This window comes from Hemiscyllium ocellatum, chromosome 15, assembly GCF_020745735.1.
Source record: "Hemiscyllium ocellatum isolate sHemOce1 chromosome 15, sHemOce1.pat.X.cur, whole genome shotgun sequence".
NCBI classification, from domain to species: domain Eukaryota; kingdom Metazoa; phylum Chordata; class Chondrichthyes; order Orectolobiformes; family Hemiscylliidae; genus Hemiscyllium; species Hemiscyllium ocellatum.
This window is the reverse complement of record NC_083415.1, coordinates 40,300,206-40,314,766: the sequence shown is the minus strand read 5'-3', so window position 1 is coordinate 40,314,766 and position 14,561 is coordinate 40,300,206. Positions and strand designations below refer to the sequence as shown.

At 38.7% G+C, this 14,561-nt stretch overlaps 1 protein-coding gene across 1 annotated transcript; it reads right to left on the bottom strand.

Annotated features, from left to right (window-relative positions):
* Positions 1 to 6,448: 6,448 nt before the first annotated feature.
* sox18 (SRY-box transcription factor 18) lies at positions 6,449 to 8,781 on the bottom strand. The gene is made up of 2 exons (XM_060836067.1): positions 8,399 to 8,781; positions 6,449 to 7,854 (listed from the first exon to the last, which is right to left on the bottom strand). Exons 1-2 carry the CDS (start codon positions 8,676 to 8,678, stop codon positions 7,001 to 7,003), a joined length of 1,134 nt encoding a protein of 377 aa, XP_060692050.1. The 5' UTR covers positions 8,679 to 8,781; the 3' UTR covers positions 6,449 to 7,000.
* Positions 8,782 to 14,561: the final 5,780 nt, after the last annotated feature.

The following is a 14,561-nucleotide window of genomic DNA, read 5'->3' as shown; positions in this document are numbered from 1 at the left end:
ATGGATGAACCACTGTCTGGTTGTTAAATGTCACAAAGAAGATAATTAAACTCTGATAAAGATAATTGAGGAGAGATAGGAAGATGACCTGAGGTGAAGTAATCCAGAAAAGATTGATATCAAAAAATGTTTTCCATCAATGGCTAACATTTAAATGTCATGCTGACATGTACTACTCACATTAGTTCCCTAATCTCATCTTCACGGATCCAATTTCCCTATCAGATGATTCATCACGGCACCCTACCTTTCATTTTCCGCAGTAGCTTCAGTTGCTCGTGCTAATGATTGTTCACTTCGACATTCTTGGTCAATGCCTAGACATTCAACAGGAAGTCATTTTCAACTTCAGGTCCACAATCTTTTTTGCATCTTTCCTTTTTTATTTGTTGTTCCTCTTTAAAGCATCAGACATTGTAATTACAGATGCTGAAAACTGATACATTTTCATATATGAATGAAATAAAAGCCACCTGCTAATCTTGACAAAAATACCACATACATTGAGGGAAAACACATGAGTTAGACAGCTAGAGCCTGAAGTCAACCTGCGCAGTGAAAATGGAGTTTTGCACTTGCTTGGTTCCTACCAGATTGAAGTTAAATTTTGAACCTCTCTATTTTGTAGAGATTCTAGTATTCATAATTACACTATGTAAATTAGTGTTTTGCAAAATTATTATAACAGAAATGCATAGCTAAGAGTGTTTTTAAAGGCTGCTAGTGGTTGGTTTGAATATTTAAAAGTAGCTTTAAAAGTTGATTAGAATTGAACTTTACTCAGAGATTCAATGGAAGCATGAAGCACCATTAGCATCGCTAAGAGTGATTGACCAAGGACCAACATTACATGTTTCATTGTTCCTGAATTCTCTTAAATCCATTCAACAACCCAGTTATTAATGAGTGCATTTGAAAATGTAGTTAAGTAGTGGAAAAAACTTGGAATAAGATATTTTAGTTAAAGGTATTTTAATGGCAGATCATTCCATCAATTTGACATCACTGTAATATTTGTAGTTTCAATAAAAATCACTGTACTTTTGCAATTTATGCTTAATGTTAAAAATGCAGTATACTGATTATCCATGGGAGAGAACCAACTGAATATTACATACTCCAATACCACAAAGTGCAAAGTCTGCATCCAAAAATAAAACTCCAATCTATACATAAATTAGAATCAGTCAGAAAAAAGATTGTTTTCTCCATGAAAACTTTGTAGTCTTGACAACTTGTATTTGACTTGAAGTTGCATTCTGAAACTGGCAAATGTGATTTTATCATCCTCCACATTAACAATTCTGTTGGTGAGAGCTAATATTTTATTGGGTTTCTTTATTATTAAGAGTTAATTCTTAGTCTGGATTCAAATTAATCAATTACCTCAGTTCAGAAGGCTCTTTACTACTTGCTGTATGACTGAAGATGGAATGGAGAACACATCACCTAGCTGGTACCTGTGAACTTCATGAAATACTCATTGATGAATTCAGGTGCATTTTCTGGTAAGAATTTGTCCATAAAAATGTGTATCATGATGATCTTTTCAGTGCTCTGATACTAAGGCAGCCGCAGGTGAATGAAACCTTGCTACTTCAATTCATCTTTAATAATAGTTGATTAGGACAAAACACACCTTCTCTCCAAATTCAATCAAATCCATTTCTCGTCTTTCTCATTATCATTCCAAAACTCAGACCTACATTCTCTATTATCTTTGCTACTTCTCTCAGAAAAATTCCAAAGCATCACATACACAGTTAATTAAAGTCGAAAGAACTTATGTCAGACAAAAAAAATCTATCAGTTGATTTGCACATATCATACTTATTTTTAACTGCAAGTGAAAGGCACAAAGACGTCCAAGCTTAGCAACCAACATTTAATTCTGAGCATGACATTTTTGCCCTTGCACTTTGAAAATTTCATGAAAAAGATAGCTAAATAGATGCACTTTATAGTCATATGTCATTTGACTAAAGTCAATAACATCAACAAAACTGGGGGGTTTTCATATTTCATAGTGGGGGTCTATGATGTCTTCTTGTCATTTATTTTCACTTCCAGTATTAGAGTTAATATAACTTGTTTTTCTTGTGTCATTCTGAACTAATTCACTTCTACTTATGTATCCTCATACATATTATATTCAGGCTCTTGGCCAACCAATATCTGAATTAAAATCCCAGAATTCGTGTATCGGTGCATCTCCACATTGACAAACCAGAACTGAAAGGAATAAATTATGTTGTATAAATTTCATTTACATCTCTTTGAGTAAAGAAGAATAAAGAGATAAATATATTTTAGATAATTGAAGAAATTAGGGGAGTAGGTAGTGGAAAACTATTTCCTATGGTGTGGAAATTCAGAACAGAAACAGATAACTTTAAATTTACAGACATGCTAATTAGGGTATACCTGAAAGATTTCTATACACAAAAGATGTTGAAAATCCTAAACTCCCTCTCCAAAGCACATTAAGGCCAGGTCAATTGGAAATTTCAAACCTGATATTAATAGGTTTTTGTGAATATGGGTATTAAGCAATTTGAAATTGAGACATATTAATTAAATAAAAATAGATTAGCCAAGATTGGCAGAACATATTTGAGGGAATAAATGGGTTAGTTCTGCTCCTACTTCCACATGTATCTCTTTATCATACAAATTACAAGTTTGGCTAACCAAACTACCTTGACTTTGGTCATTTGTGGTATCCTGCCATAGTTCACATATTGTTGTTGAACACTGTCTCCTGACCCAAGTAGAGAAACCCACCTGAGTTGGCAGGATATAAACCCATCCCTAAGGACATCTCAACTCAAGCTTTCTGTAAGTTAAGAAAGGATAATTATATAACCTGGCAGAGTTTAAAATGAGCAGCTGTTCCACTAATTTTATTGTGAAAATAATAAATACTTTTCAGTGAGAAAGTAAGGTGGAGAAAAATCAGACCATGAAGATTTAAAACTGGGGACTTGTTCATTGCTGCCTAAATATGTTTACATCTTAATATCTATAACTTTCTGCAAAGGAGTCCATTCAGAACTCCAGCTTGGCAACTCTGACTCAACACCATCCTCTTAGAACTGAAGTATCATCACAGATTATGGTGTTTGAATGCACAGCTCATGAGCTATTAACTGAATAAAGGTAAAGAATAAAGCAATTTAATTGAATTAAACCGATTACTTTGAAAGATATTTCTGCTGAATTAATTCTACCTGTTCTACATGAAATGTTATTAGAACAGCACATAACTGTAGCGGAGCATAGTGCTGTGCGCTTATACATTACATTGAGCAGTATTAATATTGAATGAATCAAGGAAAGATGGATCAGATCCCAAGTCAGATTTTTTAATCCTAATGTTATTAATTGCTTCCAGGCATTTGTTTTCATAGAATGTGAATTGGTTCTATCTTCAGCTTTCTCCATGGTCACTGCTACTGCGCTGTGTGGCCAGTAAATAAGAAACGTACTTTAAGCAAAGTAACTAAAGCAAATTATTGTGCATTCTGAAAATGTGAAATAAGAATGAAAAATGCTGGAAATCCTCAGACATCATCTATGGAAAGAGAAATAGAGATAATCTTTCAGGTCAATGACCTATGATAAACTGGGAAATGTTTAAGTAAGTGAAGGGTGGGGGAATGGATCAAAATACCAAATGGAAAGATTTGTGAGTGGTATGGAAGGCAGGAGAGATCTAATGCAAAACACTTCATGATGTTGGACAGAAGCAAAATGCAATGGGCCAAAAAGATGACGAAGATGTGACCAGAGAATTCTGAACAGCTTCCATTAAAAGAACAAAAAAAGAAAAACAAGAGGCAAAGAATCAAATTCCTCAAACAGAAACAAAACAGCAAGAACAATAATGGTCTAAAAATGTTGAATGCAGTGTTGAGTTCAGAAGGCTGTAAAATGGTTTATCATAAGATGAGGTGCTATACCTTAAACTTCATTGGAACACTGTAGGATGCTACGGTCAGAATGGATCATCAAAATTACAATCATTGATTCATGGCATTGAGTGTAGATGTCAGTATATTACAAGTACCAATGGTTTGAAGAACACTGAATCATTTTAATGATCACAGACTCAGAATGTTAACTTAATTTTGCTCTCCCTAGACTCCGCCAGACTTGTTTGTCCAATTATAAAGGCAAATCAAGGCAGGACTTAAACACATACTGGTAAGGTCCTGGGAAGTGTTGCTGAACAAAGAGATCATGGAGTGCAAGTTCATTGTTCATTTAAAGTGGAATCGCAGGTAGATAGGATAGTGAAGAAGATGTTTGGTATGCTTACCTTTAATAGTCAGTGCAATGAGTATAGCAGTTGGAAGGTCATGTTGTGGCTGCACAGGACACTGATTAGGCCACTATTGGAATAACGTGTGTAATTCTGGTCTCCCTGCTATTGGAGGGATGTTGTGAAACTTGAAAGGGTTCAGAAAAGATTTACAAGGATGTAGCCAGGGTTTGAGCTACAGGGAAAGACTGAATAGATTGGGGCTATTTTCCCTGGAGCATCAGAGGCTGAGGAGTGATCTTATAGAGGTTTATAAAATCATGAGGGGCATGAATAGAGTAAGTAGACAAGGTATTTTCCCCATGGGTGAGGGAGTCCAAAATTAGAGATCAAAGGTTTAGGGTGAGAGGGGAAAGATTTAAAAGACACCTTAGGGGCAACTTTTTCACTTAGAGGGTGGTACATAGATGGAAAGAGTTGCCAAAGATAGTGGTAGATGCTGGTACACTAACAATATTTAAGAGGCATCTGGATGGGTATATGAGTAGGAAGGGTTTAAGAGGGATATGGACCAAGTACTTATAAATGATATTAGATTCATTTAAAATATTTGGTTGGCATGGACAAGTGCAACCAAACTGTCTGTTTCTGTGCTGTATATCACTATGGCTATTAATTCTTATTTTAGTTCCAACAAAATGAACTGTGCCATTTATATTTTCATAGCCAAAGTCCATTGAAAATTAGATCTATGAATGTGGCAGTTTGATTTCCAATATTATTTGATGACAGCATTAGAGCTGAATAGTCTATCTGCAGAAAGGAGAAAGTGGTGAACAAAACAATGTGCGAGTCACCGGTCTGAGTGTTTGAAACTTCCCAAGAATGTGAGAATTTTGCTGGTGCTGACATTCAAAAACTTCTCCGGTGAAGGGATTCTGTATACAAAAAAATTACTTATTAAAAACACACAAGTGGTTAAAATAAGGAAAATGAATCATTTCCCATTTGAGGTTAAATTTCACTGTAGTATTTGGAAAGGTCTGATAATTATGCAGGTAAATGTATTGTGGCAGCATTGAGAACATAAGAAAGTTTGTGATGCTCACAGCATGCCCTCCTTTAAGAAATATGATTAAAATTAGATCCTAAGATGATTTTGATAAAAAGCACCATCCATGGTTAGTTACTAAATTAGTTCATTACTTTGCCATAATTATTTGGCTGTGTTCATCCTTCATACTTAGTGGGTAGCACAGTAATTAGCACTGCTACCTCACAGCGCCAGAGACCCAGGTTCAATGCTCGCCTCAGGCGACTGTGTGGAGTTTGCACATTCTCCCCAAAAATGTGCAGGTTAGGTGAACTGGCTATGCTAAATTGCCCGTAGTTTTAGGTGCAGGGGTAAACGTAGGGGAATGGGTCTAGGTGGATGCACTTCGGTGGGTCAGTCTGGATTTGTTGGGCCAAAGGGCCTGTTTCCACACTAAGTAATCTAATCTACTTGATTGAAAAATAAGGGTGTTGGAATTAAAAAAATTAAGGCACCTGTGTGTAAACAGCCTTTCAATGTACGTCACAGTCATTGAACTGCAGCCACTTAGGGTGCTTGAAGCCAAGTTTTTGAAAAAGACGTACATTTTGCAACTAGACCAAGAAATAGTTTGGCGAGTTGGACTTAAGAACTGACTTCACGAGTCAACTCATCCTTCCTTGAATGGATAGCTAACTACAAAGTGAAATATTCCTATATACTTCATTTAAGATATCTGGTTGGCGTGGACAAGTGGGACCAAAGGGTTTGTTCCTGCGCTGTGTATCACTATGACTATTAAATTCCAAAGAAGTGGAACAATTGATGTAAAAAAGAAGTCTTAGTGGGTGAAAGTCATTCCAAAACCATTGGGTAATTGGAGGCATTCTTATAGAATAAACTACAAAATGCTTGAACATAAAACTGGAACATAGGACAAAAGTCAATCCCAGTAAGGATACAGATTCTTAATTCCTTTGTAATACACGTTTCCAGTCTAACTAGAACTAGGCTAGAAAAAAAAATAGTATGTAATGTAAGCAGAATGATGCATAAAAAAAGCTTGCTATTTTCAAATAATTTATATTTGGCTCATGACTATCTGAATTAGAACACAAAACAAATGAACTTTTAAAAAATGAAGTTACAAATTGAAAAGTATTAAATAGAAGTTTTTATTAACAGATTTACAAAATGCAATTAGAACGGAATTCACTATTTACAGTAGTGTGAGCCTTCATTAAGATTATACATGTGTAAAAAAGTTATCAAAGCACTAAAATAATATCGTGTATCTACAAAACGCTGAAAGCACAGTTCCAGAAAAACCTCAACATTTACATTTTCTTTCGGATTTTAAGCAAAAGCAGTCTGAACACATTGTTGTACGTGCTGCTACACAAGGCTTACAAAACAGGATATTCCACTTGGAATGATCCCTGACTAATACATTTCCGTTTTTAATACCAGTGTGTGTTTCCGACATCAAAAAATATTCCATTTCATTTGTTTTTCCAACCAGTGATTTATCAATTTCTGGTTCACTTTACTTCCCGCTCGGCAAAAATCGGAAGCCAACCAGTGAATTCCGGATACTTGGGTTGAATTAGAAGCGTATATATGGCCGCAATAACAGTTTAAAATATTTGGTTTTAAAAAAAATAAAAAAGAAAACACAATTACAGAGACTTAACCGCCTTGAATTAGCCAGAGAGGCAGGCACTGTAATAGACCGCATTGCTGGCATCCGACAGTGCTGAAATGAAACTGCTCTCCTCGCAAGACACACCTCTCGGGTTCAGTTTCGACAGAGAGACTTGAAAGGTTTGCCCAGGGGCATCCAGACGAGTCCTTGCCAGATTTAAGTATTGGTCGAACTCGCTCCGATCAACATCTGTCCAAAACTCAGTTGGAGCCAAGTGTTCCACGTTGTCGACGTGCTGTGCTTCAGGAGGGGGAGAGAGTTGCCCAAGGTGAGCTGCCGACGCCCCCTGCCCCGGGGGGCACAGCTGGCTGTAGTACAGATGCTGCGGATTCCGAACCAGTTCGGCCACATTAGCAGAGATTTGCTCGGAGTAGGACAGGCCGCCTGCTTTCTCGCGGCTGTAGTCTATGTGCTGATGCTGGTAGTTCCTGTAAGAGACGCTACAGTCTTCGTGCATGTGCGATGGAAAGAACACTGGGTCCAACACGTCCAAGGGGGACATCTCCGGGGTGGGCAGCCCATAGTTGTCGAACTCCGAGCCCATGCCGTGCAGCTCAGTGTAGTGACAGAGCGGAGGAAGTTGCTGTTGGCCTGAGTGTCTCCCTTCGTGCTGAGCCCTGGGGAAACTGTCGCCACAGACTCCCTGGCTGCCCCGGAGGCCAGAGCCGTGGGTCGGGGCCAGGTTGTGCGACAGCAGGCTGCTCTCGATTCGTTTAACTTTCTTGCTCTGCTTCTTCCGGCGAGGCCTGTATTTGTAGTTGGGATGGTCTTGCAGGTGCTGCACTCGGAGTCTCTCAGCCTCTTCCACAAAGGGACGCTTCTCGTCAAAGGGAAGAGATTTCCACGATTGCCCTGCGAGGTCACAGACAAACACACACATCAATTGGCACACAGTGAGATCTCAGACAGCAGGTCACAACTCAATACTGACTAAATTTAAAGTACTTTATTGTCAAATAAACAACTTGGGTGGGTCACATGCTTCAACAAAGTTCATTCGAGAAAGAGATTTACTAAAATATTTTGGGAAAAGCCAAGTTGTTTTTAATAGAAAAAGAACAAAATTACTGGAAAAGCTCTGGCAGCCTTTGGAGAAAGATTAGAGTTATCGGTTCAGGTCAAGTGACCCTTACTCTGTTGTTTTGTACAGACTTCGAGTTTTTGAAACTTTTCGCACCAATAACAAAAAAAAGTGTCCAGAGTTTTTGAGGCATTCACACGTCAGTTATGAATTATATTAGCCAATCTTTTTGATTCCATATCCTCACCTAGTCCAGATTCCTGAATGGACCATTATTAAATTGCACTCGTCTACCGTTTTAGGTTTCAGTTTAGAAAACTCCTTTCTCTCTCTCTGATGATATCATTACAAGAATTGAAAACGATCTCCACTTACCCAGCATTTTACTTAAGACTGCATTGTGCAGATCAGGGTTCTGTTGGGCCAGCCTTTTCCTTTCGTCTTTTGCCCAGACCATGAACGCGTTCATGGGACGTCGAATCCGTGATTCCCCCTCCGCCTTGCCCTCTGATTTAGCCGCGGGTTGAGCTGACGTAAGTCGGGTTTGAGAGGCAGGGCTCTGGGACTGAGCCCATGGAGAAACGGCCGGGTCCAAGCCAGAGCCCCCGGGCTGCGAATCCTCTACACCACAGAAATCGGCCTCAGAAATACTCATTCCAGCCAAAACACTTTGATCTGACAGCTTATATAGCGTGCTGCTTTCAAAAACGGGCAGATTTATCTGTCAGTCACAGTTCGCGTTTAAACCTTGGTCAGAAACTTCTGTTCCTGGTGATTCTGCCGCAAGAGCAAATATACAGTAAGAGCACCAATCAGGGGTTAGGAGGCGTGATTTCACCAATCACACCAAAAGAGAGGCGGGGATTTTAACCAACAAACCAATGATTTGCGCTTCGATATTCCTCAAGGTGGTTGCTTGGACAGTGAGATGATAGCGAACTCACAATGGGATAGTCTTAACACAACTGCTTTCAACGTCTGTCTGTGTAGAGTTTGTACGTTCTCCCCGTGTCTGCGTGAGCCTCCTCTGGGTGCTCCGGTTTCCTCCCACTGTCCAAATATGTGCAGGTTAGGTGAATGGGCCATAGTGTTAGGTGAAGGGGTAAATGTTGGGGAATGGGTCTGGGTCTGGGTCGGTGTGGACTTGTTGGGCCGAAGGGCCTGTTTCCGCACTGTAAGTAATCTAATCTAAAATAGTAACCCACCTTGAAATTGTTATCGTAGTGTTAACTCTAAGTACTTGTCAAGATAAAACTGTGAAAGTGCAGGTCACAGACCTGTTTCTACCCGTCCATAAGAAACATAGTTTTGACGAGAGACTGGATGGTGGAACGGCATGTAGGCTATCTAGGCTGAATATTTAAAAGACTCGAAGTCTAATCTAACTGTCCTAAACGCAGTAGAAATGACCGTATGCTATTAACCTCGAGCTAATGCAGTAGAGTTGCATGCTAATTAAGGGGTTTGATTGGAAATCAGGCTATACATGTTAAAAAGGTGAAGTCGCCATAGTCTTACTGGCTGCTCTCTCATTAGAGAGAGATAACTGATGTTGGTTTAACTGAGAGCCACCACGCCTCAGGTAAGAAGACCAATGACAAGACTCTTCATGGTATGCTGTGCAGGAATTGAACCCACATTGGCACCATTCTGCATCACAAATACAAAATATAGGAGCAGATTGAGGCCAAACAGCCCCAACAAGTCCGCTCCGTCATTCGGCCATGACTGATTTTCTCAGACCCATTCTCCTGCTTTCTCCCTGTAAGCCTTGATCCCATTACCAAATAAGAGCTGTCTTCAATACACTTAAATAAACTTTGTAGCAATGAGTTCTACAGATTCAACACCTTCTACTGAAGAAATTCCTCCTCATCTCAGTTTTACAGGCTTATCCCTTCAACTCTGAGCCTGTGTCCTTGGGTCTTAATCTCTCTTACTAGTGGAAATATCTTCTCTACATGCACTCAATCCAGGCCCCTCTGCATTCTGAAAATTTCAATTGGAATCTCACTCATCTATCTAAACTCCAAGTACAGACCCAGAGTTGTCAACTGCTCCTCATATGACAAGCTTTTCATCCCTGGGATTATTCTTGTGAACCTTGTCTGGATCTCCTCCAATGACAGCACATCCTTCTTTTGATAAGGAACCCAAAGTGCTCACAACATTGCAAATGCAGTCTGGCCAGAGCCGTATACAGACTCAGCAGTATTCCTCTGCTCTTGTATTCTAGCATGCTAGCCTGAATGACCAGCTATCCAACCAAACATAGATTATAGCTTTGTCTAAGAAAGAAAAGACAATCCAAAATCTTGATAAGCGAGCCTTGAGGTAGTGACTGTGGAGGTGCAATTTCAAGTAAGGCAACTTTTCAAGTATAATCCATATTCCAGAGTTTGACGAGCCTTAACACCTGGGAGTTGGCAGTGCAGAAACTTCTTTCAGTAAATTAAAAATGTTGGTTTGAATGCTTCCTCAGACAAATTGTAGGTCATTGGTAGAATAAATCGGAACCTTGATGGTATTCCCTCCAACTCTTCCTAATGTATTACTGAAGCTCCATGCACAACGCTTTTACAAATGATTCACAATTAATGGATTCCTTCTGAAATTCAATGACTATTATGTAAACAAATGTCCATGGTGATTGGCAAGAGGGGCAATGGTAATATGCAGTAAAATGCTTTTACACAGAGTGTGAGCAGTTCGAGAATATATAAGTGTAGTGGAGGAAAGTTTCTTTCAATTCTTGATTGCTCTTGAAAGAGAACTGCATCACTATCTCACCAGAAGTAAATGCTAAAGTGAGGTGAATGGGACCAGGTGAATTGCTGTTGCAAAGAGATGGCATGAACCTGACAAGCTGAATGGCCTCCTGTGCTATAACCATTGTGTGATTCTACATATCAGTGAATTTCTGCAGAACCATGCCTTAAATACTAAGAGCATTTGTTTTTGGCAATATTGGAAAATGATCAGAATGTATGCAATCTCTGTGAACAAGGAGACAAGGCTTCAATTCCTTATAATTACCTACATCCAACTATACATAATGCTGCCCTGAAATGTTAGCTTAAATTAAACAACTCAAATCTTTAATTTGGGCATGAAATGAAAAATAAACCAACTTAAAGGGAGCAATATTATAAACTGAGCTATTAGTCACTCAGGTATATTAAGTATCAGAGTTGGGGGTACAGGACATTAGTGAGGCTACTTTAGGAATATTGCATTCTGTTCTAATATCCCTGCTACAGGAAGGATGTGTGAAACTTGAAAGGGTTCAGAAAAGATTTACAAGGATGTTGCCAGGGTACGAGAGCTTGAGCTATGGGGAGAGGTTGAATAGGCTGGGGCTGGTTTCCCTGGAGTGTTGGAAGCTGATGGGTGATGTTTTAGTGGTGTGTAAAATCATGAGGGGCATGGATAGAATAAATAGACAGGGTCTTTTCCCCAGGATGCGGGAGTCCAAAACTAGAGGGCATAGATTTAAGGTGAGAGGAGAAAGATTTAAAAGGCACCTAAGGGGAATTTTTTTCATACAGAGGGTGGTGCATGTCAAGAACGAGCTGCCAGAGGAATTAGTGGAGTCTGGTACATTAACAACATTCAAGAGGAATTTGGATGGGTATATTAATAAGAAGGGTTTAGAGGGGATTTGGGTCAATTGCTGGCAAATGGGACTAAATTAATTTTGGATATCTGGTCAGCATGGATGATTCAGACTGAAGGGTCTGTTTCCATGCTGTACAACTCCATGACTCTATATATTGAATGTGGATCAAAGACACTTGTTACAATTTATATTTTTATCTTTAAATGTTCCCTTGTTCAAGAGAATTAGACATGTTACAAATAAACCTTTTATAAGTTGTTATTTTAGTACAGTATTTACTTCTCTAAATAGAGATAGTAAATACAAGAAACTATCTTGGTGAAATATTGACAAACAAGCATGTTTAGCGACAGTTCACCCAGGCCCAACCACCTCAACATGGGTGTCTTGCATCACATATGCCTGAAGGAAGCTGTGAATGATTGCTTAAGGACAAAATAATGGTCATTTGGACAAATAAAGGGTAAATAAGAAAAGGCAGCATTGAACTGTTAAGAACAAGTTGTGTTTAACTTGCTAGAGTTTTTTTTGATGGAGTAACAGAAGATGATGAAAGAAATGCTTTGATGTGTTGTACCTGGACTCCTGAATGGAATTTAATATAATGTCACACAACAGATTTATAAGCAATGCTCGAGCTTTAGCAACATCAATTGACTGAGAGTATGAGTTAACTAATATTTGTTTCTTTTCAGGCTAGGGGAAGTTTTATGATGTAGTTCTCTAAGCGTCAATGTTAGGACTCCTGCTCTTCCTGATGCATAGTTCAATGACCAATACCTTGGTGTACTTGGCACAGTTTCAACGTTTGCCGATGATACAAAACTTTGAAGTACTGCAAGAAGGATAATACAGAACTTCAAAAAGGACAAAGTTAATGTAGAAAAGTATGAAGTGATTCATTTTAGTAGAAGGGAGAGATGGAGAGGCAATACTAAAGGATGTAATTCTAACAAGGGTGCAGGAATAGCGCAACTTATGTATCTATGTATATGAATTTTTGAGGGTGGCAGAACAGGTTGTGATTGACTAATAAAACATGTATCCTCTGTTTATTACTGGGGCATGAAATAAAAACATGAGGATGTTATGTTAAACATGTATAAAATACTGGTACAGCTTCAAGTGGAAATTTGCCTCTAGTTCTTTATATCACACATCAGGAAGGATCTGAAGGCTAAAAAATTAAAGATCTTCCAGAGTGATCCAAAAAGGTTCACAATATGGTTCCAGGGAGGAGAACTTCACTTACATAGATAAATTAGAAAACTTTCTACTCTGAGAAGAGAAACTGAGAGGACATTGGTATTCAACTCATGAGAGATTTTTACAGAGTAGAGACGGGAAAAAAATTCCCATTGTTGGAAGTATTGAGAACCAAAGCATATAAACATAAGATAATTGACAGATGAAACAATGACATCATGAGAAAATAAAAACATTTTTACACTGCAAGTGGTTAGGACTTGGAATGCAATGAATGAAAGTGTAGTGGAGGGAGATTCAATCAAGGTATTCAAAATGAAATTTGACTATTATCAGAAAAGGAAGAATGTGCAGTGGAGAAAAGGCGAGGGAGAGGGACTGGGTGAATTACTCCTTCGGAAAACCAGGCATAATGGGATGAATGGCTTAGTTCTATGTTGCAGCCATTCTGTGATTCTTTAACGTTGTTCTGTCACTTCAGTTTATCTTTAGAATAATTACCTTAGCTTTAAATGACAACAAATTATTTGGGAAAAGAAAACATTATTTATATAATTGTAAGTTCAAAGAGTTGTTTGCTTCACTTGTCCTTTTATGCACTTTGACAATCACTTGTTTATTTCAAATGACCTGTCCAAATGTCAACCCAGATGCCATGGAGACAGATCATTGTCTAAAAGTGTGCAATGAAAGTGAGGACATCTATCCTCTGAAAATTACATTTTGTCCATTTGTAATGTATTTTTCCCATAAAATAACAGTAACTGAATTGGGGAATATAGATTTGTCAACTGACAATAAGATTTAGATGAAATGAATAAAATACATTTTTCTTATTTCCACAGTTGCTTGGTGAGAGTCATAGACACATACTGCATGGAAACAGACCCTTCAGTCCAACTCAACCACGCCAGATATCCTAAACTGATCTAATCCCATTAGCCAGCATTTGGCCCATATTCTCTCTAAAGCCTTTCTATTCATGCAGCCCTCAAGCTGCCTTTTAAATGTTGTAATTGTAGCTGCCGTCATCACCTTCTCTTGCAGTTTGTTCCATATAAGCACTACTCTCTGAATGAAATAGTTGTCCCTCATGTTCTTCTAAAACTTTTCCTTTCACCTTCAACCTATGACCTCTAGTTTTGGACACCCATAACTTGGGAAATAGGATGTCCTCCCTGCAAGATCTATGAGCCGCCTCATTGTATTCGCTCTCCTGCACAACTCATTGTGTTGCTGAGATGCCCCTTGGCCTGTATCAGTCCTGGCTTGTAGCCTTTGGTTCTCCTCTTGAACTTGCACTTCAGCCACCTGAAATTTTGAGTACTCATTCCAGATTAGAGATGCTTCCTCAAGCCCTGTGTTCCAACCTTGTGGAGTGGATAACCTCCAATAATACTCTGAGATATCCTGCTAACCTCCCACTCTTCATTACTGAACTGCAGTTTTTCTTCAAGTTTGGCCACTGGCCCCCTGAGCTTCCAGATTTACTCCTGAAGACGCAGCATTCACTTGACTTTTTCTTTCCTGTGAACTTCCTGTAATTCTTGCTACCTAGCTATTCTGCTGAGGTCAGTCAGAATGAATCATGGTGAGACATTCTATTGTAATATATTAAACATTCTTTTTATCGCCTATTTCTCTTTATTCATAGTTACAAATAAGTAAGCGTGCACAGATATAGATTCGCTTTAATATTTATAGGACGTTCAC